Source organism: Sus scrofa, chromosome 11 (genome assembly GCF_054392235.1).
Source record: "Sus scrofa isolate SSC_HxYL_T2T_F1_AM1 chromosome 11, Sscrofa_HxYL_maternal_Yorkshire_Landrace_v2.0, whole genome shotgun sequence".
NCBI lineage: Eukaryota > Metazoa > Chordata > Mammalia > Artiodactyla > Suidae > Sus > Sus scrofa.
Genome location: NC_139393.1, coordinates 20,995,223 through 21,021,004, shown reverse-complemented (window position 1 = coordinate 21,021,004; position 25,782 = coordinate 20,995,223). Strand labels below are relative to the sequence as shown.

The 25,782-nt window shown below is 44.1% G+C and overlaps 1 protein-coding gene and 1 long non-coding RNA gene across 3 annotated transcripts in view; one reads left to right on the top strand and one right to left on the bottom strand.

The window, feature by feature from the left end:
* The window catches only part of HTR2A (5-hydroxytryptamine receptor 2A), a 64,273-nt gene extending 49,114 nt beyond the window's left edge, over nucleotides 1-15,159 (bottom strand). Inside the window, exons 1-3 of one of the 2 annotated variants that reach the window (XM_013980517.3) lie at nucleotides 14,764-15,159; nucleotides 13,576-14,321; nucleotides 10,194-10,394 (exon numbers count right to left, since the gene is read on the bottom strand). In XM_013980517.3, coding sequence (XP_013835971.2) covers nucleotides 10,194-10,394; nucleotides 13,576-13,987 — 613 coding nt within the window. In that variant the 5' untranslated portion in view covers nucleotides 13,988-14,321; nucleotides 14,764-15,159. 2 annotated transcript variants of the gene reach the window in all.
* The window catches only part of LOC106505291 (uncharacterized), a 400,457-nt gene continuing 388,436 nt past the window's right edge, over nucleotides 13,762-25,782 (top strand). Inside the window, exon 1 of the long non-coding RNA XR_014819487.1 lies at nucleotides 13,762-13,825. This is a non-coding gene — a long non-coding RNA (uncharacterized LOC106505291). The remainder of the gene's footprint in view (nucleotides 13,826-25,782) is intronic.

The following is a 25,782-nucleotide window of genomic DNA, read 5'->3' as shown; positions in this document are numbered from 1 at the left end:
CCATAAGGGCTGGTTGTCCAGGGTTTGGGTTAGGGAGGTCCATGAAGGAACAGGTGGTAAGGTGCAAAGAGTGTGGGTGATAACAGACTGATGGGGTGATCCGCTATAGCTCCCGACTTAGAAGGAAACTCAGAAGATTCCCATCTATGGTCCCCAAAGAACTGAAGAGACTGGAGCAAGTAGACTCCCCTGTAGCTCTGGCCCAGCTTAAAGGGAGGAGTTCCTGAGTTCCTGGCACAGCCCAAGGGCCAGGAGGGAATCTTACATAGATGCTAGTCTTCTGCTTTAAGTGGCCAGAAGCAGTAAAATTCCCAGTCCTGTGCTGCCACCGCCTCTGACCTCTCCTTCTTAGAAGAAACTCGGTCCATGAGGCAGGTCCAGTCAACAGAGAACAAAACTTTTTTTCTTTCTCATCGGGTCATCTCTTCATTTTTGCCACCAGTTTCCAGTGGCCAAGGAGAGCTCTTTGATTCAGCACGTAGTCCCATAGCTACTGGCTAGAGTCTGCCATGCAGAGAGACGTCAGCTGTCACTTTGGCAGGCTCTGAGCTGCCGGGGCCATTAAACCGCCTCTTACCCTTGGGCCAGTGTCCTGAAGGACAACCAAGGACATGTCCACCAAGAGCACAGTCTTGCTGCAATGTTAAGTTCCATGTGAGAAGTGGTGGACCAGTGAGGGAGATTTTCCTAAGTTCCTTGTACCTGTGTGTGGGCAGAAAGGGACAAGACCACTGCACTCAGGGGTCAGAAGGAGCTTGGCTGAGTGGTGGCCCTGCAGAGGCTTTGTTTCAGGGCAGTGACAGCCTGGCTGGCTACTTGGCAGCTCTCTGGTGCTGTGACACCCTATGGAGGGCCAGCAGTCCCTCTCAGCATGGCTGAGAGCAGCCTGCTCACATTGGACATTGACCTCCTCATCTACGGGCTGGGGCAGCACCTGGAGCTCCCTTCTGTACCTCTGATGAGATACTAGATACTGCATTGTGCCAGGGGACAAAAGGTGGGGGCAGTTGTACCTCACCCAGGAGAGAAATGGGAAGATAGTAGAAATCCTTGCCTTTCCTTCAGCTTCTCATTTGTCACATGTTTGTTTCATTTCCTGTCCTGCTAGATGCCCCTACTGTGTGATGTCTAAGCATGGGGCTGGGAACGGGTAACCCAAGTCCCTTCCTTCCTGGTTGCATCATGAGTCTTTGAAATCTGATTCTTAGGCTGACTGCTGGCAATAGGGGGTTGGCAATTTTTTTTTCCTTCAGAAGATAGATATGATAGGAAAACTCAGCATGTGTATTTCACTACCATTCCTCTTGGACCTAAATAGGCATATAATTTTTTTAAACCCAAGTGCTAAAATTGGAGGTAGATTTGTTTATATACTATTGACACTTCATTCCATATGGAATCTGAGGCTGCTCACAAACACACAAAAAGTAAATAAGACCAAAAAAAAAAAAATAAACAAGTAACCAGCTATCGCAAAAGGTCTAAAAAATTAACTTACTAAATTACACGCAGTTCTAATAAAATTTTTTCTCTTCTGGGACTAGATAGAAGCTGATTTCCATAATACAAAGAAGCAAACGAAAAGGGTCAGGAAAAGTCTGAAGAAAAGCAACAAGGAAGGAAATACTAGTTGAAGAGTTAATAAACGTCATTAAATATATTCCACTAAAGTATGCTGTAGGTGAATGTGAAAAAATGATCAAGAGAATTGAAAGCCCAGAAATAAACCCAAATATAAATATACATATGAACTGAGTATAATGATAAAGGTGGCATATCAGATCAATGGGGAAGGAGATGGGATAATAAGTAGCTGTGAAGAAAAAATGTAAACCACAGGTTAAGTTCTAAATTGGTCAGGGACTTAACATGTATAAATGAAACCATAAAAAGTAATGGAAGAAAATATGCAAGAATTCCTTTAACTTTGCAGTGGGAAAGGTAATTTTAGAAATGACTCAAAATTCAGAAGCCATAAAGGAGAAAAGAACATTTATAAATAAAACCATAGGGAAAGAAACATCTATCCAAAAAAACCCCCACCAATAATGGCAAGTGACAACATACTGGGAAGACATAAATTGTGCCAACACGGACAAAAAGTTAATTCCCCTAATGTGTGTTAGGAAGAGTCCAAGGACCTTCCAGAAAAGAGTTCAAATGATGGTTGTAAACTTAAAACACTTATGTGACAAGACAAACACTGCGTTCGCTCAGTCATGAAAGCAACCTCATGGCAGAGGTGCTGTTCCCATCATGATGCACTCATCAGGAACCGAAGGTGCAGAGAGGTTAAGTCACTCGCCCAAGGTTACACAGCTCATGGGGACAAAGTCTGGCTCCAAACTTTTGCTTATAGCTACCAAGTTCTACAGCAAAAACTATAGGCAGCCGGCCATAGAAAACATAATATAAATTTGCTCACAAACCTGAAAAGATGCTCATAATCCTACTACATACTAAAATAAATAAAACTATACTGAGAGTTAGCATTTTCACTGTCCCTTAAAGCGGCTTCATTCACCTGCACTGTCTAGGAAGTGAAATGTTTTGAAGGCCTAAGCATTAAGTTTCAAAATCTATGTCTGCTATCCCAGTCGGTGAAGGCAAAGGGCCAGATAAATGGACACAGTGTGTCTCTTCTATTATAAAAGTAATAGTGCATAAAATACAAGGTCATGATTAGCCTTGAGGGAAGAAAAAAATCTTATTCATACTCATGATACCTCAAAATTACTCCATGAACACAAATACATTTCTGAAATGAAAGAAGGGCAGAGAAAAAATTAAATTGGTGTCTCTGCTTGCTTGTCAGGATGTGACAATGTGAAAAGAGTCATTTTCACGTTTTCTATACTTTTACCTGCTAAAGACGGTCGGAGAATAAATAGCATCTATTTTCTTTTCTGATGTGGAGTTAGCAAGGCAATCATCACAAGGAAACGGTTTGCTCATTTTGTATATTGTAGTGGAGTCACGGCTACCTCTGATCAAGGGAATTGGGTGTATGAAGGCAAAATGAAATCCAGAGAACCTCAGGATCATTCTTGATGCAATGCTTCAATCTTTGACTGTCGTCACCTCTTTATTCAGAGAAGCTCACAAAGAGAAAAACGCAACTGATTCGTAATTATGTTCATTTTCTTCAGGGTAAGATAGAAATATTGGCAAAAGTAAAATGACCAAGTCGGTCACAGTAATGAGAGGGAGAGAAGCAGGAAATCTTAATAAACTTGAGTCATCTATGATGAGGTCCCAAGGCTGCTGTCTGTGAAATCCTAGCAAACTTGGGGGCTCAGCTACCTCCTCTACAGAGCCTCTGTGCACCACCCCGTGATGCAGGTGTAACTGTTTGATTCTTGATCTTCCCAAACATCTTATCATCATATATGTGACAAAACTATAGAGAAATATATAAGGGAAAATACAACAATCGGCCACTCTTGATAATTTTACCTTTTTTTTTTGCTACCATAATAAATTTAATAAAGCATGGAATTATATCACAATTAATAGGTAGGAAGGACATAGTCAAAAATTAAGTCAAATGGAATAAATGTCGTTTTATCAAAAACGATCTACATTTTTCTTAAAGAGTATCAAGACTTGGAATGGTTTCTCAGTGCTAATCCTGTGTATCTCCATATGTTATTACTCTTCCCTTAGCAGAATGGGCTCAGACCGTGCATACTACCCTGAAACTTGCTTTTTGCACCTTACATCACAAACACTTGAAGGTCCCATAACCCCAACTCAGTATTTTTAAGAGCTGCAGATGGGAAGTGCTATAAAATTGGGTTGTGATGATCGCTGTGTACAACTATAAATGTAATAAAATTCATTGAGTTGGGGAAAAAAAAGAGCTGCAAAATATTCTGTAATTTAGATAAAAAGAATATATTCAACCACAACCCAGCCCTTCCGCTTTTCTGCTCTTCCCCCAAAATGATACAGATTCTTGCAGATGCTTTTGTTTTTCTGCAGAACAGAGTCTCTCGAGTGGGGTTGGGAGGTCATATTTTGAAAACGTTTGCTAGATTGTCCAAGAGCAAACAATGCATGTTTACATAAACGGAATATGAGGGCATAGGGAACCATCTCCAAAACAGTAGTGGATGTTTTCACTCACTTGAATTTGGCCTATCAGATGGATAAAGAAGGTACTGCATTGTCATTTTAAATTACACTTCCATGGCTGTTTAAAAAAAAAACAAACAGACAAAGCCTTTTTCACGAGCTTGGTCCATTTCAACTTACTTGCTGTGAATTGCCTATGCATATTGTTTACTTATTTCCCTGCTGTATTGCTTGTCTTTTCATTTTTAAAATCAAAATGTGGGTGCTCTTTGTAGGTTAAGCATAGAAACCCTTGGTCTGTTACGCATAGACATTGAAAAATTTTCCTCTGACTTTATGTTGATTTTAGCCATATAAAATGTACTATTTCTCATGTAGTCACCTAGGTCTATATTGCTCTTGATGGTTTCTGCTCTGCATTTTTTTTTGGGGGGGGAGGGGGACTTTCTTTTTAAAGGCCTATTACACCACTGGGTTATTTTTAAATGGTGGCAAAACCTATGAATTGGGACTCAGGGTGAATAAGGCAATAAAAAAATTGAGTGGGGTTATTTATTTTATATATAGAAATAGAAGTATCAGTGTGAGGAGTATTTGGAATGGGACTATAATCCCAAAAGGAATGGATGAAACTCAAACAAACTGGGATGGGGGAAGGGAAGTGAAAACATTGTGGGAGTCGGCAAACATGAAATCAGGAAGAAAGTCAACTCTTAAAAAGAAGGATGCATGACGAATGTAAAAAAAGGAGGGATAAAACAAAGTGTGTCACTTGTCCCAGTTCATGGAGCCGGGCAGAATTTCATTACGAAAAGGTGGCGGGTGTCAGACTTTGTGTTTTTTAAAAAAATCCATCTGTAAGTTACTTGTAAAAATATGTATGTAAAACAAAAGAAGAAAGATGTGAAAAGGTGGGAAAGATACACTGGAGAGATTCTACGGAGGAGGAGGAGGTGTGGTAATATTAATACCCAATAAAGCACATTTTGAGGCCCCCAAACTTGTCTCGAGGTGGGTGGGGGGGATAGGGAGATCAGAAATTGGAGTTAGGACTCTCAAAACACTTGGGATTTGAGGGAGTAAGATTCTGGAGTGAAGGAAAGAGGGAAAAAAAAGTCAAGTAATGGTGTGAGCTGCCTTTCCCTTCAAGGCCTTTACCAACTTGTTAGAGAAGGAGCTGGAGGGGAGAGGGAGGAAGTGGGATGGACGGGGAGTTCTGGGGTTGGTAGATGTAAACGACTGCATTTAGAATGGATAAGCAATGAGGTTCTGCTGTACAGCACAGAGAACTATACCCAGTCTCTTGGGACAGACCATGATGGAAGATAGTATGAGAATCATTCATATACATGTGCATGGACTAGGTCACTGTGCTCTACAGAAGAAAGGGACAGGACACCGTAAATCAACCATACCCTAATAAAAACAAAATTAAAAAAATAAACACAGATGGAGGGGCTGAGCATCTAAAGAGTTAGTAGCAGTCTGGTGGTGCTGAGGAGACAAAACCTGGAGTTGAGAAGTCTTCAGAATGAAGAACAGCTCGGTCCTTGTTCTGGGGTCCTGAAGGAATATGTCCTAGGCGTAGGGTAGACTCAAAACTCAGCAGTGCTCACAAAGCCCAGCCTCACCCAAGCTCGATCCCTGACTGGATTTAGGGGACCTATTCTAATTGCCTGCTCAAGTTAAAGGACCCCTCCATGAAGAATAAGAACATCAACAAAGGACCCACACATTTTATCCAATGTCAGTATTCAGTAAAAGCACTAAGCTTACCAGCTGACAGAACCAAGTAGGAAAAGACCTGGAAAATAGAAATCCCCAGGTAACTCAGATACCCAGATACCTCTGATTACTATTCAAGGAAATAGATGAAAAAATGGAGAGTTATTCCAGAGAAGCAGAATCTATAAAAAGGATCAAGTGGGAATTCTAAAAATGCAGTACCACGTTTTGAATACAATATGTAGTTTTAACAGCAAATGAGAAATAGCTGGTGAGAGGATGAGTAACCCAGGAGAAGAGTCAATAAACTTAGCCAGACTAAAGTAAGAATTGAAAAAAGGTGAAAAATATAGAAAAGCATTTAAGAGTCATAAACATAGGTAAAAATTCTACCATACAAGAAACTGGAGTCTGAGATGGGTTGGGGAAGGGAGAGGGAATGGGCAGAAGCAGTCTTTGAAAAGATAATGTCAAAACCTCAATTCTCCACTGAGCAAAGATAGGCTTAAAAATGAAGGGAAAATAAAGATGTTTAGAATAACAGCCAAAATAAAACTACATGATGCTCTAAAAGACATCCTTTAGGAACCCAGGCAGAATCACAGAAGTGACAAAAGCAATAGAAAAGATCAACATGTGAAAAAAAAATACTGAGGGAATAGGACACTTAAGATGACTTCGAGGTTTTAAAAAGATACAAAGAATCGGAAAATAGGAAAAAATACAAAAGGTAAATTGAATTAAATAGCCCAAGGTTTTTATATTATTTCAGAAGTGATACAAGTAATTTGTACTAGTCTCTATTAGGTCACAAATATTGTAATCACTAAAGGGATTTAAAAAAATGGAGTAACTAATAAGCATATAAAGGGGATGATGAATTAACAGTTATTGATTAGCCCAAAAGGTAAGGATTGAGAGAAACTGGAATAGAGAATAATAGAAAATGAAAAGACTATAAGAGGGTAAATTTAAACCCCAGTATATCTGAGTTACAGTAAATGTAAATGAACTAAAGATTCCAAATAAGACAGTGACTAAATTAAAACAAAGCAACTTTAATAGGCTTCTTAATAAGCAATATACTTTAAATATTAGGTTAGAAAGGAGTTTGACAGTAATAGGATGGAATAGGATATATACAAAAAATGATTAAAAAACTAAAAACTGCAAAGCTATAAATCAGATGAAGCAGACTTTAAAGTAGTGTTATATTTAATAAAGATAAAAGAATCAATACAAAGAGAACTTAAGCTTTGTATGCAGCTAATAACCTAAAACAAGGTAGAAAATGTAAATGAAACATTTCAAAGATACTTGAGATATAATTAAAGATACCATTTGAAAGACATCAGGACAAGAAAGATGGGAAACTAAATTCTATATAGCTTTAAAGAACATGTATGTTCTTAAAAGACCTTAAACATTTTAAGATCTTAGGGAACAATCAGAAAACTGTCAAATTTTGTGTGACTTGGTTGATTATTCTTATAAGTCCCATTCATTTATGAATATCTTCTAGGCATGAAAGGGCAGTTTAATATTCAAATCTACAAGGAAAATGCAATATATCAATAAATCAAAGGGGTAAAACATATCTAAGAGATAGATTGCTATCGATCTAGCTCTCTATCTAGATGCTAAAAAGGCTTTAATCACTGGTAGAAGAAAATGTTGGACTATATACAAAAATCCCAGCCAAGGATTTAAATGTACAACAACAAAAATTAAAAAAAAAGGTGGAAATGGAAACAATAGAAAAATAATTCAGAAGAATATTTATGCTAAGCCCTTTCATTAGAACTGCCTTTCGTTCTCTTTTTAAAAAATACTTCTACCAACTCCTCAGCCACACATCTTACAGACGTGTGGCACTGAGCCTAGATAACCACCTCAGCTCTTCTGAGGTTTCCGTATCTGCCTTCCCCGATTGCACGGTGGGAGACCTCTAAATGCACGTCTTAAGATATTCAGTGCCAAGCACAGAGTAGCTAAGCAATAAAAGTGTGACCAAATGGATGAATGCTGACCTCTGACCAGCACCCCAAGAACCATTCCCTCCAGCCTGCCTGTCTGCCTCCTGGGGTGGCGGCTGGAGGAAGAAGGAAGCAGACTGTCTCTATGGGCAGTAGTAAGGGTGAGGGCTTTCAGATAGGATTGACTCAGGGTGACTCTTAGTTACAAGCTGTGTTATTCTGTGCAATTTGTTTCTCTGCAGCTCATTTTTTGTAAGGTGCTTTGAACACGACTGGGTCTCTGGTCGTTGTGCAGAAACAGCCATTACTAACAAATGATGATTTTTTTTTTTTTTTGGCCACACCTGTGACACACAGAAGTTCCCAGGCCAGGAATGGAACCTGAGCCACTGACAACTCAGGATCCTTAACCCACTGTGCCACAAGGGAACTCGATACCTGTGCTATTCAGCTTGACTAAGACAGGGAAAACGGTGTCAGTATGACTGAGGGTAAAAGATAGGTGACTCTTGCAGCCTTGGTCTTACCAATGGGACAGTGTCCAGGCAGGGGTAAAGCTAGAGTAGATTTGACCGTCGCTTGGCTGGCTTTGTTTACGTTATTCTTGCCCCCACTTTTGCTAATTGCATCTCCCTCTTGGACAGTTGATGTCAGTCCTCAACCCTGGCTGCACCTTACGGTCACCTGGCTTGCCATGGACCGATGAAATCAGAGCGCTGCCCAGGGGTTTTATATGTGCCTGGATTGAGAACCACTGGTCCTTCATTGTCTTGATGCTAGAAGAGCAAGTCCAAGGTTGCAGAGTCCCAGAAGCAGCAAGCATTCTGGGGATCAAAACCTGGCTCCCAAGAAGGAGGTACATTTAGCAGTAAGAGATGTGGTGCCGGGAGCTGAGAGTCTCAGCCCTGATCCTGGCTGGAGAGGAGACCCAGCCAGCCACACACTTCTCTCTGCTCCAGTTTCCCAAATCCTTCACAGAAGCACTAAATAAGATCTCCTATCCTGTCTGCCTCAGACTGTAACAAAATAGAAAACAGACTAAGACCATAAAGAACTTTGGAAATCATACAAAGGTGGTTTGTTAGCGTTGCCATCACAATCGAGCATGACCTTGGCCGTGCTCTTGACTAGCCATAGGGTCCTGCAAGGTCCACCTCACTTTTTACACCTGTCTTGTCATCCATAAAACCGAGTGAACTGCTCTGCAGATGACACATTCCGCAGCAAGGCAAACCACAGGCGCTGACACACAAGGTATCCTATTACTTCACTTGCCATTGATGTGCATTTTGATCATGAGAGAATTGTGGGTAGGCTGAGTCAGAGATGTCAAACCCACCACCAGGTCCCATAGATGCTCAAGTTAGACACTGGCGCACATGTAACCATAAGCAGGGGCAGCATTTCTGCTTTGCAACTTGAAAATGAATCCCAGAGAATCTTGGGTTAAGAACCAAGCCCACTGAGGTGACAGGTGCCATTGGCTTAGCTGCCTGGGAGCTCCCATTCAGCTTCTACTACCTGGCTTTCCTGTCTGTCAAGTGTGAGACAGATCAATTCTGGCAACGGGTCAGGTGTGTAATCAGCCCAAGTGGAGCAGCTTGAAATCCTAGCACGTGATATCCTAACAGGAGGAGGAAGAGTCAAGGAGGTGCTGGAGGCCCCGTGAGTGCCCAGTCCTGCTGCCAGCCTCTGTCCTCACCTTCTCCCTCTGTTATGGCACCTGGGACCTTTCTCTACCCTCTAGAAGCTGTGTCTGCTCTAACAGGGGGCTCTGTATTCTTATAGTGACAACAGGTAGAGTGATTATCAACACTGAGGTCTCGGGGAAACTCAAGATCGAGAAATTTCAAAACTCGAGTGAGTTTGAAAGTATGAGGTGGGGGGAATTCCTGGAGGCGGCAGGGACACAGTTACTCTCGATTTTGGTTCTCTTGGGGGATATGTACATTCTTTTCATGGCCATACCCAGAAGTTCCCAGGCTAGGGGTTGAATCAGTGCTACAGCTGCCAGCTTATACCACAGCCACAGCAACACTATATCCTAGCTGTGTCTGCTACCTGCACTGCAGCTCGAGGCAATGCCAGGTCTTTAACCCACTGAGCAAAGCCAGGGGTGGGACCTCCATCCTCATGGATACGAGTCGGATTCATTTTTGCTGAGCCACCACGGGAACTCCTGGCTATGTATGTTCTTACCCGTACAAAGCAACACAAGTTTATGTTGTTAGCTAGTCACATTAACAGATTTTTCTTCCCTAAAGCAAATTGGATAATTTGCTGGGTTAGAAAATCTCTTGCAACAAACAGAACAATAGACTCAGGACGTGAGCATTCCGTGCAACAAGAACAATTCTACTTAGAAGGCATGAACCATCACTTCAAATAGGATTGAAAAATACCATTCCCACTTACCTACTGATATAGTCCAAACAGCAATTATTTTCAGAAATGCCTTAGTTCTAGAGTTGAATCGGCTGTGATGGATGGGGTTCTGGATGGCAACATAGCGGTCCAGCGAGATGGCACAGAGGTGCATGATGGAGGCCGTGGAGAAGAGCACATCCAGATAAATCCAGACGGCGCAGAGCTTGCTGGGCAGAGGCCATCGGTACCCTATGGTGCAGAAGATGAGCATCAGTTACCAGCTTTGAACTTCTGTGGGGTGTAGTATTTATCCTGCTTGAACCATTTCTGTCCTAGGGAAAGGCACAGGTAGCAGCAAAAGACAATGCAGGCTTTTTTCAACACTTCAAAAAAGCCTAGCAACAACTGTGCTTAGCTACAGTAAGATGGTACTGACCGATGATGAACGTAAGGTTTGAAAACTTCTTGTGGCTGGAATCATGCTGGTGGGTTGCAGACTCGGGTTGTGTCTCTGAGGGTTTCTCTTGTTCTATGTCTTCCACCTAACAGAATCTACCCCTGTTTGTTTGTGTTTGCTTTTTTGCTTTTTAGGGCTGCACCTGAGGTCTTACCCACGTTCCCGGGCTAGGGGTCCAGCTAGAACTGCAGTTGCCAACCAACGCCACAGCCACGCCAGATTCCAGCCATGACTGTGACCTACAACACAGCTCCCAGCAACGCCGGATCCTTAATCCACTGAGCGAGGCCAGGGATCGAACCCACATCCTCATAGATACTAGTTGGGTTTGTAACCCGCTGAGCCACAGGGGGAACTCCCTGTTTGTTGTTAAGGACTTGGGTCAGGAGTTCTGATGTACTTTGGGTTCCTGTGTCAAAGCGCTCTACTGTCACTATTTAGTCTCACGTTTTTCACCGATGGTGTATCCCCTGGGGCTAGGCCATCTTTTAGCCATTGTTACAACTGCTCAGTGTCACAGCGATGGCATTTAGTAGTCTCTCATTGGTGCGAATGAAGAAATCATGAAAAATCCGGAGTAGAGGCCATGTCTTGGTGAAAATGGAAAATCATTACCTGATACTACTTAGGGAGTTAAACTTAGGGAGGTGTGTGTGGGGGGAAATGAAGACAGTGGTGAAGGGAAGTGTGATACTCGTATCCTGAGAACGGTTTCAGGGCAGTGGCGCTCAAACTTGAGGGAGCCCTGGCACCTCTGAAGTGGTTTCTGAAAATGGGACTGTGGGACCTCATCTCTGGAGCTTCTGATTCTGTAAGTCTGTGGTGGGGCAGGAAGATCTGCATTTTTCATAATGTTCCAGGTGGTGTCGATGCTGCTGGTCCAGGGACCATGCTTGGGCCACGGCTGCCTAGGGCCGTGGTTCTCACCCAGGGCTGCACATGGAATCTGCTAGGCAGCATTTCTGTGGCTCCTGATGCCCAGGAGGGTGGGTAGAGGTGGGCCTCAGACAGGAAAGTGGTTTAAAGCTCCTCAGAGGATTCCACTATGAGACGCATTCAGGAAGTCACCTGCTGCGTTGGCAAGCCAGGGGATGCCTCATGGGCATAAAGTCTCCTCTTTCTGTTTTAGAGGGAGATCAGATGGTTATATAAACCTCAGTTAGTTGTGATGACAGTTGAAGTAGTGATCTGTGTGATGGGAGGAGGAAAATGAAGACCACCTTTCATGACATTCTGGACCCAAAGCTGAAGCAACTCTCTATTCACAAACATACTCTCTACCAAAATACCACCACCGTGCTAAGAAAAGGGTGCGGGATGCAAATTTGACTTGGTGCTTTTCACCCTGTTCGCGGAAAGCTTGAGCTAAAAGCAGAGGCTTTTCTTAGCAGTGCCTGGTGAGGAAGCCACGCTCTGCCTGGTCGGAACTGATGTTAGCCCTGGGCGGAGTTTCCTCTGTAAGGGAACAGCCTCAGGCCATAGTCTGGGTTTTCAAGACGGGGGATAAGGAGGGGGGAATTTCCTCATCAGCCCTGCCGAGTCAGGGGGACCAGTCCAGGGGGAGGGAGAAGCGCATCTCCAGGCAGGAACCAGCTGTGCGCTGAGCGGCTGCCACCAGAGGGCGCCATTGCACCCACGCCCGAGGCACCGGCCAGGTCCCGGCTTCCTAAGCCGGCTGGCGGGTGCCTGCCCCACACCCACCGCTTAGGGTCCCTCCCAAATTCCCACCCAGGTTTTAGTTCGCAGACGGGCCCACTGGGAGTCATCTCCCACTCCTGGAGTTTGCCTTCAACGCAGAGCGGTTTAGGAAGTGGGAACTCCTCCAGGATGTCTGGGAAATGACAGGCGAATTTAATCAAATCATCGTGATGTGTGACATTTTGAACGGTCAGGCGGGGGCTGCCCTGGCAATGAGTATTATGGATCCTGTGCAAACTGGCGCCCGCTCTCTGTTGCTCATCTCCTTCCTCCTCCTCTTTCTTCAGGGCTGGGTTGATATTTTTTTTTAGCCCCTAAGATTTGGCCAGAAATTCCCCTCTAAAAGATAGTGCTCACAACCTGTTCCTAGCTCTGGATGACTGCTGGTGGGTCGTGTGTCAGCGGTCTCAATATTCTCTCCCCCTTTTTAAAGGGCGAAATCTGGTCGTATTGACATGTTCTTAAGCACTCATAATCTGGAAAGAATATCACATTCTGCTTCCCGCTGAAGCCGTCCCAGTGTTTGCTGACTTGCTGGGAGGTTTGACTCTTTCAGACTCTTGGGAAGAAAGCAAGATTAATCTCTTCCCATGGGTTTCCCACCCTCCCCCAAACCAGATGAGAGGAGTTTCTGCAGATGCATTTTTAAAGAGTGGAGGGTATAATTCAAAGGCACGCTTCCAAATGAGCTTCTCCGGGCAGGGAACAATTAAAACTGGAGTAATTAATTTATTCTAATGGAGACTCTGCATATTTTAACATTAAACCTGCTGCAGCCCTCATGTTCCCTCTGCAAATGTTCCAAGGTAATTGAGAAGGTTTTGCCACTCCGTTAGAAGTGCTGAAGACAGTGTGACCAAGATAAAACTGTCCTGTCTTGAAGGCTGGCAGATTTGGTGGTAGATAGAAAGGAGCAAAAACCAAGTGGATTCAGAATGACAGAAAGCTGGTGGCTTTATGGCTCTGTTGGGACCTTGATAATTCTACACAAAATCGACATGGTCTTAAGCACACTTTGTCTCTCAACGTAAAATGTACATGTTGCAAAAAGCATACGACTCTCCAATGATCACAAATAGGAGATTGATATATAATTTCTTTAAATGTGAGACCCCATTTTAAGAGTAAAATTTAAGCAGCCTAACAAGTTGGACCCTCCTTTATAAACAAAGCCTTGCCCTTAAATTGTCCCATCAGCCCCGGCTCGGCTGCTAATGACATGCACATGCTCTTCGTTACCAGTGTGAGTACAGCTGGGAAACTAATGCCACTCACCATAGAGAATGGTTAACATGGACACAGGCATGACAAGGAAACCCAGCAGCATATCCGCTATGGCAAGTGACATCAGGAAATAGTTGGTGGCATTCTGCAGCTTTTTCTCTAGGGACACTGCCATGATGACGAGTATGTTTCCAGCAATGGTCAGGATAATCACTACAGCTGTCAACAAGGCAGACCAGTTTTTTTCCTGGAGATGAAGCAAGGAGAAGCAGGGTGGTGAGAGACAGCCCTCACAGGAAAGGTTGGTTCGATTTTCTGAGTCCACGGTCCAGTTAAATGCGTCTGAAGTGTTAGCTTCTCCCGAGTTAAAGTCGTTATGGTAGAGCCTTGTGTCATCGTTTAATTGCATGAAGGAGTTCGTAGGTGAGCTCAAAGAAGTGTTTTCTTCACAGAGAACATCCATGTCCGAGCCGGAACTTGTAGCAGATGAAGAGTAGAAAAGCTAAGGAGTTAACAGGCTCTGCTCACCACTCAGCTTTATGTTTCCGTGCTCTGTCACACTGAGGCTGCTCTACAGGCAGGGCTCCTTCGGTTGGCTTTTTCTCTCCCATTATTACAACAGTTGTTACAGAACTGCAGTGGCTTCTTTCTGTTTCCTTCCTTCAAAATTTTAGTAGAATCTTCTGTTGGGTTTCATTCTTTGTTTTTTCCCTCTCACAAGCAAGGTCAAAAAAGCAGAAGGAACTTTGGACGGAGAGGTGGCTGAGTTGTGAGCATTCCGGGAGAAAAATGTGATCCTGGCCAGAGAAGCAAAGTTTTGTAACTACCAGGAATCTTCTTTCACTCTATCTCATTCGGGTGGTGATGCTGATGATATTAGTTGAGCCACAGCAGCATTAAAAGAGCATGCCCTCCAGAACAGTCGGGCTATAGGCATCCTACACTAAGAAAACGCGGTTAAAAATACATCCAGAGTTAATCCCATAGTAATCGGATGTACTTTGGGTTATAGTTCTCCGTGGGTCTTAGGCTGAATGGCCCCCCGGCCCCTGTCAGGAATTTCAGCTTGAATTATGTGGCTTAGTTAGTCAGAGAAAGAAAAAGTCTTAAGCAAAGGATGAGCAGACAACTTTCCACGCTAGAAATTCCCATTGAAGCGACTACATTTCGTCCAAGAGCAGCCTTTCAAGCCAGAAAGAAAATTACACAGCCATAAAATACAGCCGCCCCAGAACTCACAGAGGTCTTCAGGGTCCACCCGGTAGACACGCTGGGCTGTTCTGTGACTCGCAGCATCTCTCATGGTAATGAAGCCGGTAATGAGTCCCTTCTCCCGGAGCTTCCCCCCAGCATCATAGTAAGTCGATTCCTGTTCTGCTGACTTCAAAAACTGCCTGGGAGAGTCGAGCCAGTGCCAGCGCTGCTGCAAGGTCCGTGGCGGCTCCCTCTGCCCCCGAGCCCGGGTCCTCCCCCCTCCCGTGTGGATCGCCCCAGCCGGGAGGGATCGTCCCCCAGCCCCTCTCAAAGTCGCCCAGCAGACAGCGCAGGGCAAAGGAGGCAGAGCTGGTTTCTCCGGGAAATGGACTTGCTCCCCTGCGGCTGCCTCTTTCACTCCTCAGACCTCCCTCTATCTGTGTGTCATAAACTGCAAGGTAGCAACTGCCAGGGAGGGCGGACCAGAGGAGCTCCCCCCCCCCCCCCCCGCGCTTTTTGCTACACATTAACATGGGGAAGTTTTTGTTTTAAAAGCGACAAACGGGAGAAAATTGCCTTTTGTCCAGGTTCCTAAGGCAGGTAAGCCCCACTGTCATACTGTTGAGTGTGAAGGGTGAAGACAGAGGGTAAATGAAGGCAGGAATTTTTTTTTTTTTCCTCCGGGAGCACTGTAAGTGTGGGGCTTCTTCCACCCAGAGCCCACCCGGCTTAAGGCTGCCTTGGAATTGTTGACCTTGGTGACCAGGGCTCAGCGTGGCTGAGCAGAATTTTGGCCATAACTCTGATAAACCATGAGTATTCTTTTTATTTATTCTTAAGTACATATATATCATGCAACTAGCTTATTTTGCTTCAGCGGAAATATTCCCCCTAGAAGTAATTCAAAGGCTCACTCGTGGAAGAGAGTGAAGTTGGTTTTTCCAGAGGTAACACTAAAGACAGCCAGCTTTACTGGCCAAGAAAGCCTCTTCTCGGGTTTTTAAAAAAGGCAGGTATGTCGAGGGTGTATGGGCTGTGTGTGTATCTATCTTATTTTTACAGATGGGAAAATGGATTCTTTGCTGAATAGTTGAGGTTTTTTAGGTTGCTACCCATCTTCTAACTCTCTGCATTTTCCCTAGACAAATCCACCTCCTCTCATGCCTTCAACATGTCTTTTTGCCCAAACCTGTACCTTCCTAGCAGATGGATTTTCTCTGCTCCCAATCTAAATAGCTGACTGCCCAGCAGGCCTTTCCACCCCTAGTCTAGGAGCCCTTGGCCTCAGCATCTTATCTTTCTCCTGTTCCCCTGCCCCCCTCTGGTTCTGGTGCTTATTTCTGCCCATTCTCTTGATGAAGGCATTGCCAGCTCTTCCCTTCCCTTGTCCTCACTGCCCCGAGCTTACTAAGTCCCCGCTGCCACCTCTGTGTACACATTTCTCAAATCTCTTCTTTCCTGCTGTCCTCTTGCCCCTCTGCTTCCCCTCAGGGAGGGGGTGGGGAGAGGGAGAAAGGGGGTGGTGGTTGCCATGGATCTTAGAACTGGCAGCTGAGAGCGTGGGCTTCGGGGTCAGAGTTCCCTAGTTTGGAGCCACAGCTCTGTAACTCATAAGGGGTAGAACCCTATACCCTCGAGTTGCTTCCTTTGACTGTAATGAAGCTGAAGCTAAAATGTGATGGAAATATTTAACCCATGTCTGGCTTAGAGGATCATCTTAAAGAATGTTGGCCATGTTTATACTTACTAGTATTCTTCTTGGAATTATTAAAAAATGTAGCAGTTTGCCTGCCCAGCACCCCCAGCTCCCACTTTGGAGTCCTGGACTCTTGTTCCTCTCCCACAGGCAGCCTCCATGAAGATGAGACTTGCCACAGGTTTCTGACAATTTTTAAAGCATTTGTACTTGAAGTTCCCTGTGTCTGGAATCCTCCCCCCCAACCCCCCGCAGCCGCCTTCTGTGTCCATCTGGCAAGTTCCTACTCAGCTTTCAAGACTCATCTCCAATGGTGTGTCCTCTGCAAATCCTGGGCTACCACTTGCTACCTGTGTGACCTTGGTTAAGTTACGTAGTCTCTCTGTGCTTGGATTTCCTCATCTGTACATAGGGAATAATAATACCACCTCAGAGGATTGACTTGAGAGTTACATAAATTGACCCATGTCCCTGGCACACTGTGCACCCTCCATGAAGATCAGTTGCTATTGTTACTATTGTTGCTAAGCTTACTGATGACAAAACTTTCCATGGTGCTCCTTCCCATGTCAGCTGAGACTATAGCACCTTCTATAGCCTTCTTTTTGCATACTTCTCATACATTGCATGTAAGCCCCCTAAGAGCAAAGACTGTGTTTTTGTTCATGGTAGGACCCATTGTTGGGGTTTAGAATGAATATTGAGGGAATGAATGATTTCTAACCACTTGTTTACATGTCTGTTGTCTTTATTAAATGATGAGCTTCTTATTCATCTCTGAACCATGGATACCAAGCATGGTGTCCCCTTGGTGGATGCATTTGTTTTTGTTTTTGTCTTTTTGCCATTTCTTGGGCCGCTCCCGTTGCATATGGAGGTTCCCAGGCCAGGGGTCGAATCGGAGTTGTAGCCGCTGGCCTACACCACAGCCACAGCAACTCGGGATCCAAGCCGTGTCTGCGACCTACACCACAGCTCAGGGCAACGACGGATCCTTAACCCACTGAGTGAGGCGAGGGATAGAACCCGCAACCCCATGGTTCCTAGTTGGTTTTGTTAACCACTGTGTCATGACGGGAACTCCGGTGGATGCATTTTGAGGGACTAAGTGAATGGATTATTAGCGTATATTTAAAAGCAGCATCAGGGAGAAACTTAGAACCTCTAAGCCCTTTTTTATTATTTTGTCCAATGGGATACTAATTGAATTTTATTCAAAAAGGCAAAGAGAACAACAAGGTCCTACTGTATAGCATAGGGAACTATTTCAGCATTTTGTTATAAACCATCATGGAAAAAGAAATATATATATATCTGAATCACTTAGCTGCACTCCAGAAACTAACAACATTGTAAACCAGCTATACTTCAGTGAAAAAAAAGGCAAAAAAGGCAAATGAAAGTATGATGTTTAAAAAAAAAAACCACTTCAGGGTAGAGAAGTGACTCTAAAGTTTTTGACGTTACTTTTGTTTTACTGATCGCTGTGTTAGAATTCTTAAAGGCGTCCAGTGGTCTCAGGCCATTGTTCTTCCGGAAGAACACCTAGGTTTCCAGTCATGGCCAAGCCAGTCACTGAGTTTCTTGGTATAGAGTTTATATAGTGAGGGAATTTTTTAGTAACCATTTAAGATTATTTTCAGTTTCTACCGCAGTGGTATGAACGCTTGTCATGGACAAAGGACAAAGCGATTTGGGCAAAATCTAGGTCTTTGGCTGCTGAAACAGAGCTTGTCTGTTAACAGTCTGAGAATTAGATGTGGTAGGAATGGTTTCTTGCAGATCAGACACCCGCTTGGAAGCCTGGTGGAGGGGGGTGTCTGGGCTGCTGTAGTGGACACTGTGGTGTGGGTCTCATCTCCGCCTTCAGCACAGGCGCTCATTGTCTTTGCTGCCAGGAGTGATGGTAGCCTAGAGCTCTCGGCTGAGCCTCCCTGTGAAAATGACCCTCTGCCAAAGAGGCCACCGTACCCAGAGCTGTGCCCCTTCCTAGGGCAGCCAGCATACAGTGGTTGGTCTCTTGTGTGGATATAATGTGGATGCAAAAGTCTGGTCTCCTTGCCTCAAAACTGGACAATCCTTAAGGGCCACCCTGGTTGCAGAGCTCCCCAACTTTATTGTGCCCACAAGTTAAACTCCTCCCCCTGCCTTGTTCTGCCTCCCTCCCTCCCTCTACAGGTGTTGATCTGCTTTCCTCCCATAAATCTCCTGCACGCAAGTGTCATCTCAGAGTCTGGTTCCTGAGGAACCCAACCTAAGACCGCTGTATTTGAACTTGTGTTTCAGTACCTTGATGCACTTCTGCATGAGTTGCATGTCTTGCAGAGAATGGAAAAATAAATATTGTCTATATTGATGAATACTTTCTTGCCACAAACTTGGAGTTCTTCAATAGGCAGGTGGCTCTCCTACCTAATTATTGCCAGAAGGAATTTGAGATTATCAACTCTAAAAGGAAATTTGTTATTTTGGGTAGAGCGGCTCCAGTAGTTAATTGGGCTTTCTCTAATGGCGTATTTTGCTACTAGTTTATTCTCAGGGAGTCACCAAAAAACGATGGCCTAAAATTAAATGTTGATTTTACATTTTCATTGGCTACAGTGGTATTCATATCCCTTGTTGAAATTTTTCCAGGCTAAAGTTACTGAGTTTTGAAACATGAGTGCCTTGTAGATGTTAATACATGTAAGAAGAAAAGTAAGATTCCGTGAACAATTGAATCTGGAACATAGAGCATCCGGTATTTTCCTCTTAGAGATTTACAGTGCACATGAGTATGTTGCAGGCTATGAGAGATACTGCAATGAAGACATTTGTTTTTATTTTTCCCCCACCCTCCCGGCACTCCCTGCACTCTCTGCAGGAAACTTAATTGTTTAAATCAAATTATATTGTACATTCATTGAAATGTTAAGATCTTCAGCAGTTTGATGCATTTTGATAAATATATTCACCCATTTCACCATTACCTCAAACAAGATAGCTACCGCCTCCATCATTTCAGAAAGCTCCCTTTTGCCCTTTTTGGACCTTCACTTAAGTGGAAGTATGTAGTATGTGCTCATTTTGTGACTGCCTTATTTTGCTTGACAGTATGTCTATAAGATTCATTCATATTGCTGTGAGTAAAATACTGTTTAAAATTTTTTTTTTTAATAGATGGCAGTCTGGGAAACTTAAATGGCCTGGATGTTGGGGGTGTCAATCCCTTATTATTCAGAGGAGTATAGTTTAGATCCTCTGTCTGGATCTTTATTTTTTTTTTTAAGGTAGTGGCCATCTTAACCTCCGCTTGACTGTATCTGATTTTTCTCTGAATTGGCAGCAGAGAGTTTGTTTATTCCATGTTCTTTCTTAACATTATGTCCCTGGGATTTCTATTACTCAACTAATACTAATGGTCTAAGAATGAAAAATAAAATTTCACAGATTTCCTGAATGGTATGTAATCCATCATTTCCTTTCGATGTTCCAGTTCTGAGGTTTGGAGCAAGCTAGACCACCTGACCTCTGCATGCTTGGAAAACAGTGTCTTGCATTGCCTTCTGTTCATGCCATTGGCATGTGTGAAACGAAACAACTACTTGAAATTAGCTAATGACTGTCATCTATCTTTTCAGTTTTCCCACAGTGGTGTCTAGTTGAACAATATTCATACATTTAATGGATAATTAACAAAGTGCTGTGTCAAACACTCTTTTAGGAGCTGAGTGGAATGGAGAAGTTGGACAAGGTTCCTGCCCTCATTGATCCACTCAAGGAATTGTTGGTAGTAGCATGTGTGAGTGTAGGGTCGAGGTACAAACTCGGCTGTCAGGCTGTCAATGGCACGTTGGTGGTGGTTAAAGTCTGAAATGGGATGAGATCATCCGGAGAGTGAATAGAGGTAGGATAGGAAAGAGATCTGAAGCCTGAGCCCTGTGTTGCTCCAGTCAAGGAGCTGTAGAGGGACCAGTTAAGCAGATCGATAAGGAGCAACCAATGACTAAGCAGGGATGCAAAATGAGTGGTACCCTGGAAGGCAGGTGAAGAAACTGTTTAGAGCACTCAGCTAGGTCAAAAGTCTGAGTATCATGAGAATTAAGAAGTGATCATCAAATTTGTCAAGATGGAGGCCTTTGGTGGCCCCAGTTGGAACTTTTCCAATGGAGTGGTTGGGTCCGAGAAAAAATGGGGAGAGAAAATTGATCACAAAGACAAATAACCACTTTGAGAATTTTGTGGAGGACACAGCAGAGTGATGGAGTCATAATTGAAGAATGAAGAGGCAAAGACTTTTTTTTTCTGGCAGGATAAGTTATAACATACTTTTGTAGTCATGGGAATGGTCCAGTTGAATGGGGGAAACTGACCATGCAATAGAGGCAGGGGATAGTTGCTACAATGACGTCCTTGACTTGGTGAAAAGGGATGGGTCAAGGACACAAGTAGAAGGCTTCCTCCATCCTGATAAGAGAGAAGACAGACTATGTGGGATCAAAGGCAGGTGACTGTAAACGTGTTGATGTCAGATGATGATCAGAGTCCTTTATGAGGTTTGTATTTTAGTTGGAGGAGAAGAATATTTTTATCTGTCCTTTCAGTTCTACTAAGGAAGTGATGTTTTGATATAAAAGAGTAAGGATGAGTGACAGCTTTTTATATGGGCATCAGGAGGGTCTCCTGTGGCATCAGAGCTGAGAGCAGAAGGATAAGAAGATGGGAGAAGACTCAGCCAGAGCAGCACGTGGGGAGGTCCTGAGGTTGGACTAAGCTTGGCAGGGGAGGGGTGGGTTCTGAGGACCAGTTGGGGTTGGGGGAGGATTGGTGCAGGATGAACTGAGTGGTGGTGAGGCAATTTGTAAGGCTTTCTGGGCCATGGTAAATGGTCTGGATTATGTTCTAAGTACAACGGGAAGGCACTTAGGGCTTTAGGAATGAAATACCATAATTTATGTTAGGAAAGATGATTGTGCTGCTATATGGAGAATAGTGGATGGTGACAGAAATGAAAGCAGGGAAAGTGGTTAATAGATACTGCAGATGCTCAAGTGAAAGATGGTGGTGGCTCAAACTAGGACCATGGTAATAGAGATGGAGGGAAGCATTAGGACTTGTTGGTTTATGGGCAGTGGGAGAGTGACGGGTGAGAGAGGAGGACAGGAATCCAAGGTCAAGGATCTCTCCTAGGTAGAGAACAACTGGGTAGATGAGTGTCATTTATGGAAATGGGAAAACTGGGTTTTAGGGGCAAAATCAATAATTCTGTCATAGATCTCCTAATTTTATTATCCTAGTTAGGATTAAAGTTAGCTACACGTGACAGAAATCTAGGATAATAGGATATTAAACAACTGAGAAGGTTTTTCCTTTCTCATATCAAGGAAGTGTGCAGGGGTCAGGCCAGGCTGACAGAGGCCTTTCTAATCATCAAGATCTAAGGTTCCTTTTGTCTAGCTCCTCTGCCTGCCATTTGCATTGGGAGCAAAATGGATGCTTCAGCTCCAGACATCTTGTCCACATCCCAGCCAGCACACAGGAAAGAGATGTTTCTCCCTTCCTCCAGTGACACTTCTTTTTTTTTTCTTTTTTGTCTTTTTTTGCCTTTTCTAGGGCCACACCCACGGCATATGGAGGTTCCCAGGCTAGGGGTCCAATCGGAGCTGTAGCTGCCAGCCTATGCCAGAGCCACAGCAACGCAGGATCCGAGCCGTGTCTGCAACCTACACCACAGCTCACAGCAACGCTGGGTCCTTAACCTACTGAGCGAGGCCAGGGATCGAACCCACAACTTCATGGTTTCTAGTCGGATTAGTTAACCACTGAGCCACGATGGGAACTCCTTTTTTTTTTTTTTTTGACACTTCTTCTTAATCCCATTGGCCAGAATGTATATACATGGTTGCTCTAGCTGCAAGGGGAGGGGAAGAATCTGGAAAATGTAGTCTTTATTCCAGCTGCTTCTGTGTCCAGATAGAGATCAGGGATTCTGTTACTGAGTAAGAAACTGGGAATGGAAATTTGAGGAAAATTAGCAAGCCCTGCCGCTGGTCTCTAAGAGGAGTTGTGTGAAACCTGTCGAATATGTGGATCAGGAGATACAGAAGGTACATTTGGGAGTCATTCGGCTACATAAGCAGTGTTTAAAGTTGTATGTGTTAGTTTTCTCTTCCTGCCATAACACAGTACCATAAAATGAGTGGCTTAAGACAACATTCATTTATTATCCTTTAGTTTTTTTCTTTCTTAATGTTAGACATCGAGCAAGGGTCTTACTAGGCTAAGATCAATGTTTTGGCGAGGCTACATTCTTTTTTTTTTTTTTTTTTTCTCCTTGCTTTTTAGGGCTGCACCCATGGCATGTGGAAGTTCCCAGGCTAGGGACCGAATTGGAGCTACAGCTGCCAGCCTACACCACAGTCACAGCAACGTGGGATCTGAGCCACATCTGTGACCTATACCACAGGTCACAGCAATGCTGGATCCCTGACCCACTGAATGAAGCCAGGGATCGATCTCGCATCCTCATGGATCCTAGTTGGTTTTGTTTTTGCTGTGCCTGGATGGGAACTCCAGGGCTGCATTCTTGTTGGAGGGTCTATGGGAGCTTAGACCTAGTATTTTCTAGCTTCGAGAAGACATCTGCATTTCTTGCTGTGTGGCCCCTTCCTCCATCTTTCAAGCCAGGAACTAGAAGTTTGCATCTTCCCATGCTGTCATCTCTCTGGTTCTCTGAAAGTGAGAAAGATGGTCTACGTTTAAGAACTTGTATGACTAGGTTGGGCTCACCTAGAACATTCAGGCTGATCTCTGCATCCCAAGGCCCTTAGACTTAAACACATTTAAAGTAACATAGTCACAGGTTTGGAGGACTGAGGGGGGATCATTATTCTATCACATGGTCCTTCAAAGAAAAAGGGTATAACAGAAGGATGGAAGGCCTGGGCCAACCATGCCAACATTTAAATTCTCAGTCTTAAAGGTTTCTAGGATTCCACAGATAAAGCCTGTAAGGAGAGGCCAGACCACCAGGAGAGTCTGATGGCAGAGAACTCGACAGTATCTCAGGCCAGCTGAGACGTCTGCTATCTTGAGAGCTCTATTTAGAGGAAGACCTTGAGTTCACTGGATTTGGCAATGTCGCTTTGTTGGTGACCTTGACAAGAGCAGGTTCACTGAAAAGGTTGAAATATACAAGAGCAACAGGCGGTGAGCCTGGAGAGCTCTGAGAGTGTGAGGAGGAAGGATGTAAATTACGGGGTATACACAAGTGATACCTGGTACGGAGAGAAATAAAGCACGGGAAGGGGAAAGGGACGGGGAAGGATTTCTAAGAGTAGGTGGTCGGGGAAGGCTTCATGGGCAGGTGGTATTTGATCAATGACTTGAAATCAGGGAGGAAACAATCCAGGCAGGTAGATGGGGAGAGGGATGAAGATGGTTGAGCAAATTTCTCTCCTTGCAAAGGCCTGCAGTTGGGGGCCTGACCTGGGTAGGTGCGAAGAAGCAACGAGGTCAGTGTGGCTGGAGTGGTGTGAGTGGGCTGAAAGGCCAGAATGGGGATGGTCTTGCCCGGGCCAGACAAAGGATGTGGCATTTGCTTCGTGATGTGGATCCCGCATTGCTGTGGTGTGGTGTGGGCCAGCAGCTGTAGCTCCGATTCCACCCCATCCTGGAAACTTCCATATGCCACGGGTGTGGCCCAAAACCAAAAACTGAGATGTTCAACTCTAGATGTCTTCTGACAAACAAATGACTATGCTGGATATAAGAGTCTGGAGTAGGAGTTCCCTTGTGGCTCAGCAGGTTAAGGACCTGGTGTTGTCACATCTGTGGCTCAGGTTCGATCTGGGGCCCTGGAATTTGCACATGCTTGGAGCAGCCCAAAAAACCCAAAACAAAACAAAGAGTCTGGTAGAGAGGAGAGTCCAGACTGCAGATGTAAATGAGGAAGCTGTCCGTGTATGGAAGGTGTTGAAAGCCACGAGACCGGAGACTTGCCAAACATCTGAGGAGAGAAAGAAGCAGTTGGAGAACTGAATCCGAGATACCTCAACATTTAGAGGTGAGGAAGCTGAGGGAAAACCAGCGAAGGATAAGGATGTGTGTGTGTGTTGAGGAAGGAGGAAGAGCAGAGAATGTGGGGTCTTGGAAACCCAGGGAGTAAAAAATTTCAAGGAGGAGAGAAGGCAAGTGAAGCATCATGAAACCTGAAGAATCATACACTTGAATTGCACAGTATTACGTGGGAAGTTAAAAGTTCATGTTAAATTATAGAGATTTTGTCCTGTTCTTGAATATGATCTCAACTTGAAAAAACCGGTCTACATGGTCCTAAATTGAAAGGAAATGCATGAAAGCATCTGGGCCTGGCGGTCCGCTAAGTGGTAACAAAATTCGCGTGTGCGTGTATGTGTGTGGTTAGAGAGACAGAACAGAGACAGAGATACTATTCAGTGCATTAAAGTTGAAGAATGTTTTTCAGATGGTGGCAATACTAAACAATACTCGTTAATTGTTAACTGTTTTCTGGCTTGAATTTTATTTTGTTATTAATCTAACCTTTTTGAAAACTGTTCCTTTGGGAGTTGGGGGTTAATAGATGCCAACTATTGCGTTTAGAATGGACAAACAATGAGGTCCTGCTATGTAGCATAGGGGACTATATCTAATCTCTTGTGATAGACCATGATAGAAGATACTAGAAAAAGAGCGTGTATAAATGTATGATTTGGTCACTTTGCCATATAGCAGAAAATGACAGAACAGTGTGAATCAACTATAATAAAATCTGGGAGTTCCCGTCGTGGTGCAGTGGTTAACGAATCCGACTAGGAACCATGAGGTTGTGGGTTCAGTCCCTGCCCTTGCTCAGTGGGTTAACGATCCGGCGTTGCCGTGAGCTGTGGTGTAGGTTGCAGACACGGCTCGGATCCAGCGTTGCTGTGGCTCTGGTGTAGGCCGGTGGCTACAGCTCCAATTGGACCCCTAGCCTGGGAACCTCCATATGCCGTGGGAGCGGCCCAAGAAATAGCAAAAAGACAAAAAAAAAAAAATCTGTTTTTAAAAATTATTTCCCCAATACTTTATTTTTTTTCCTACTGTACAGCATGGTGACCCAGTTACACATGTATATGTTCTTTTTTCTCACATTATCATGCTCCATCATAAGTGACCAGACATAGTTCCCAGTGCCACACAGCAGGATCTCATTGCTAATCCATTCCAAAGGCAATAGTCTGCATCTATTAACCCCAAATTCCTGGTCCATCCCACTTCCTCCCCCTCCCCCTTGGCAACCACAAGTATATTTTCCAAGTCCATGATTTTCTTTTCTGTGGAAAGGTTCATTTGTGCCATATATTAGATTCCAGATATAAGTGGTATCA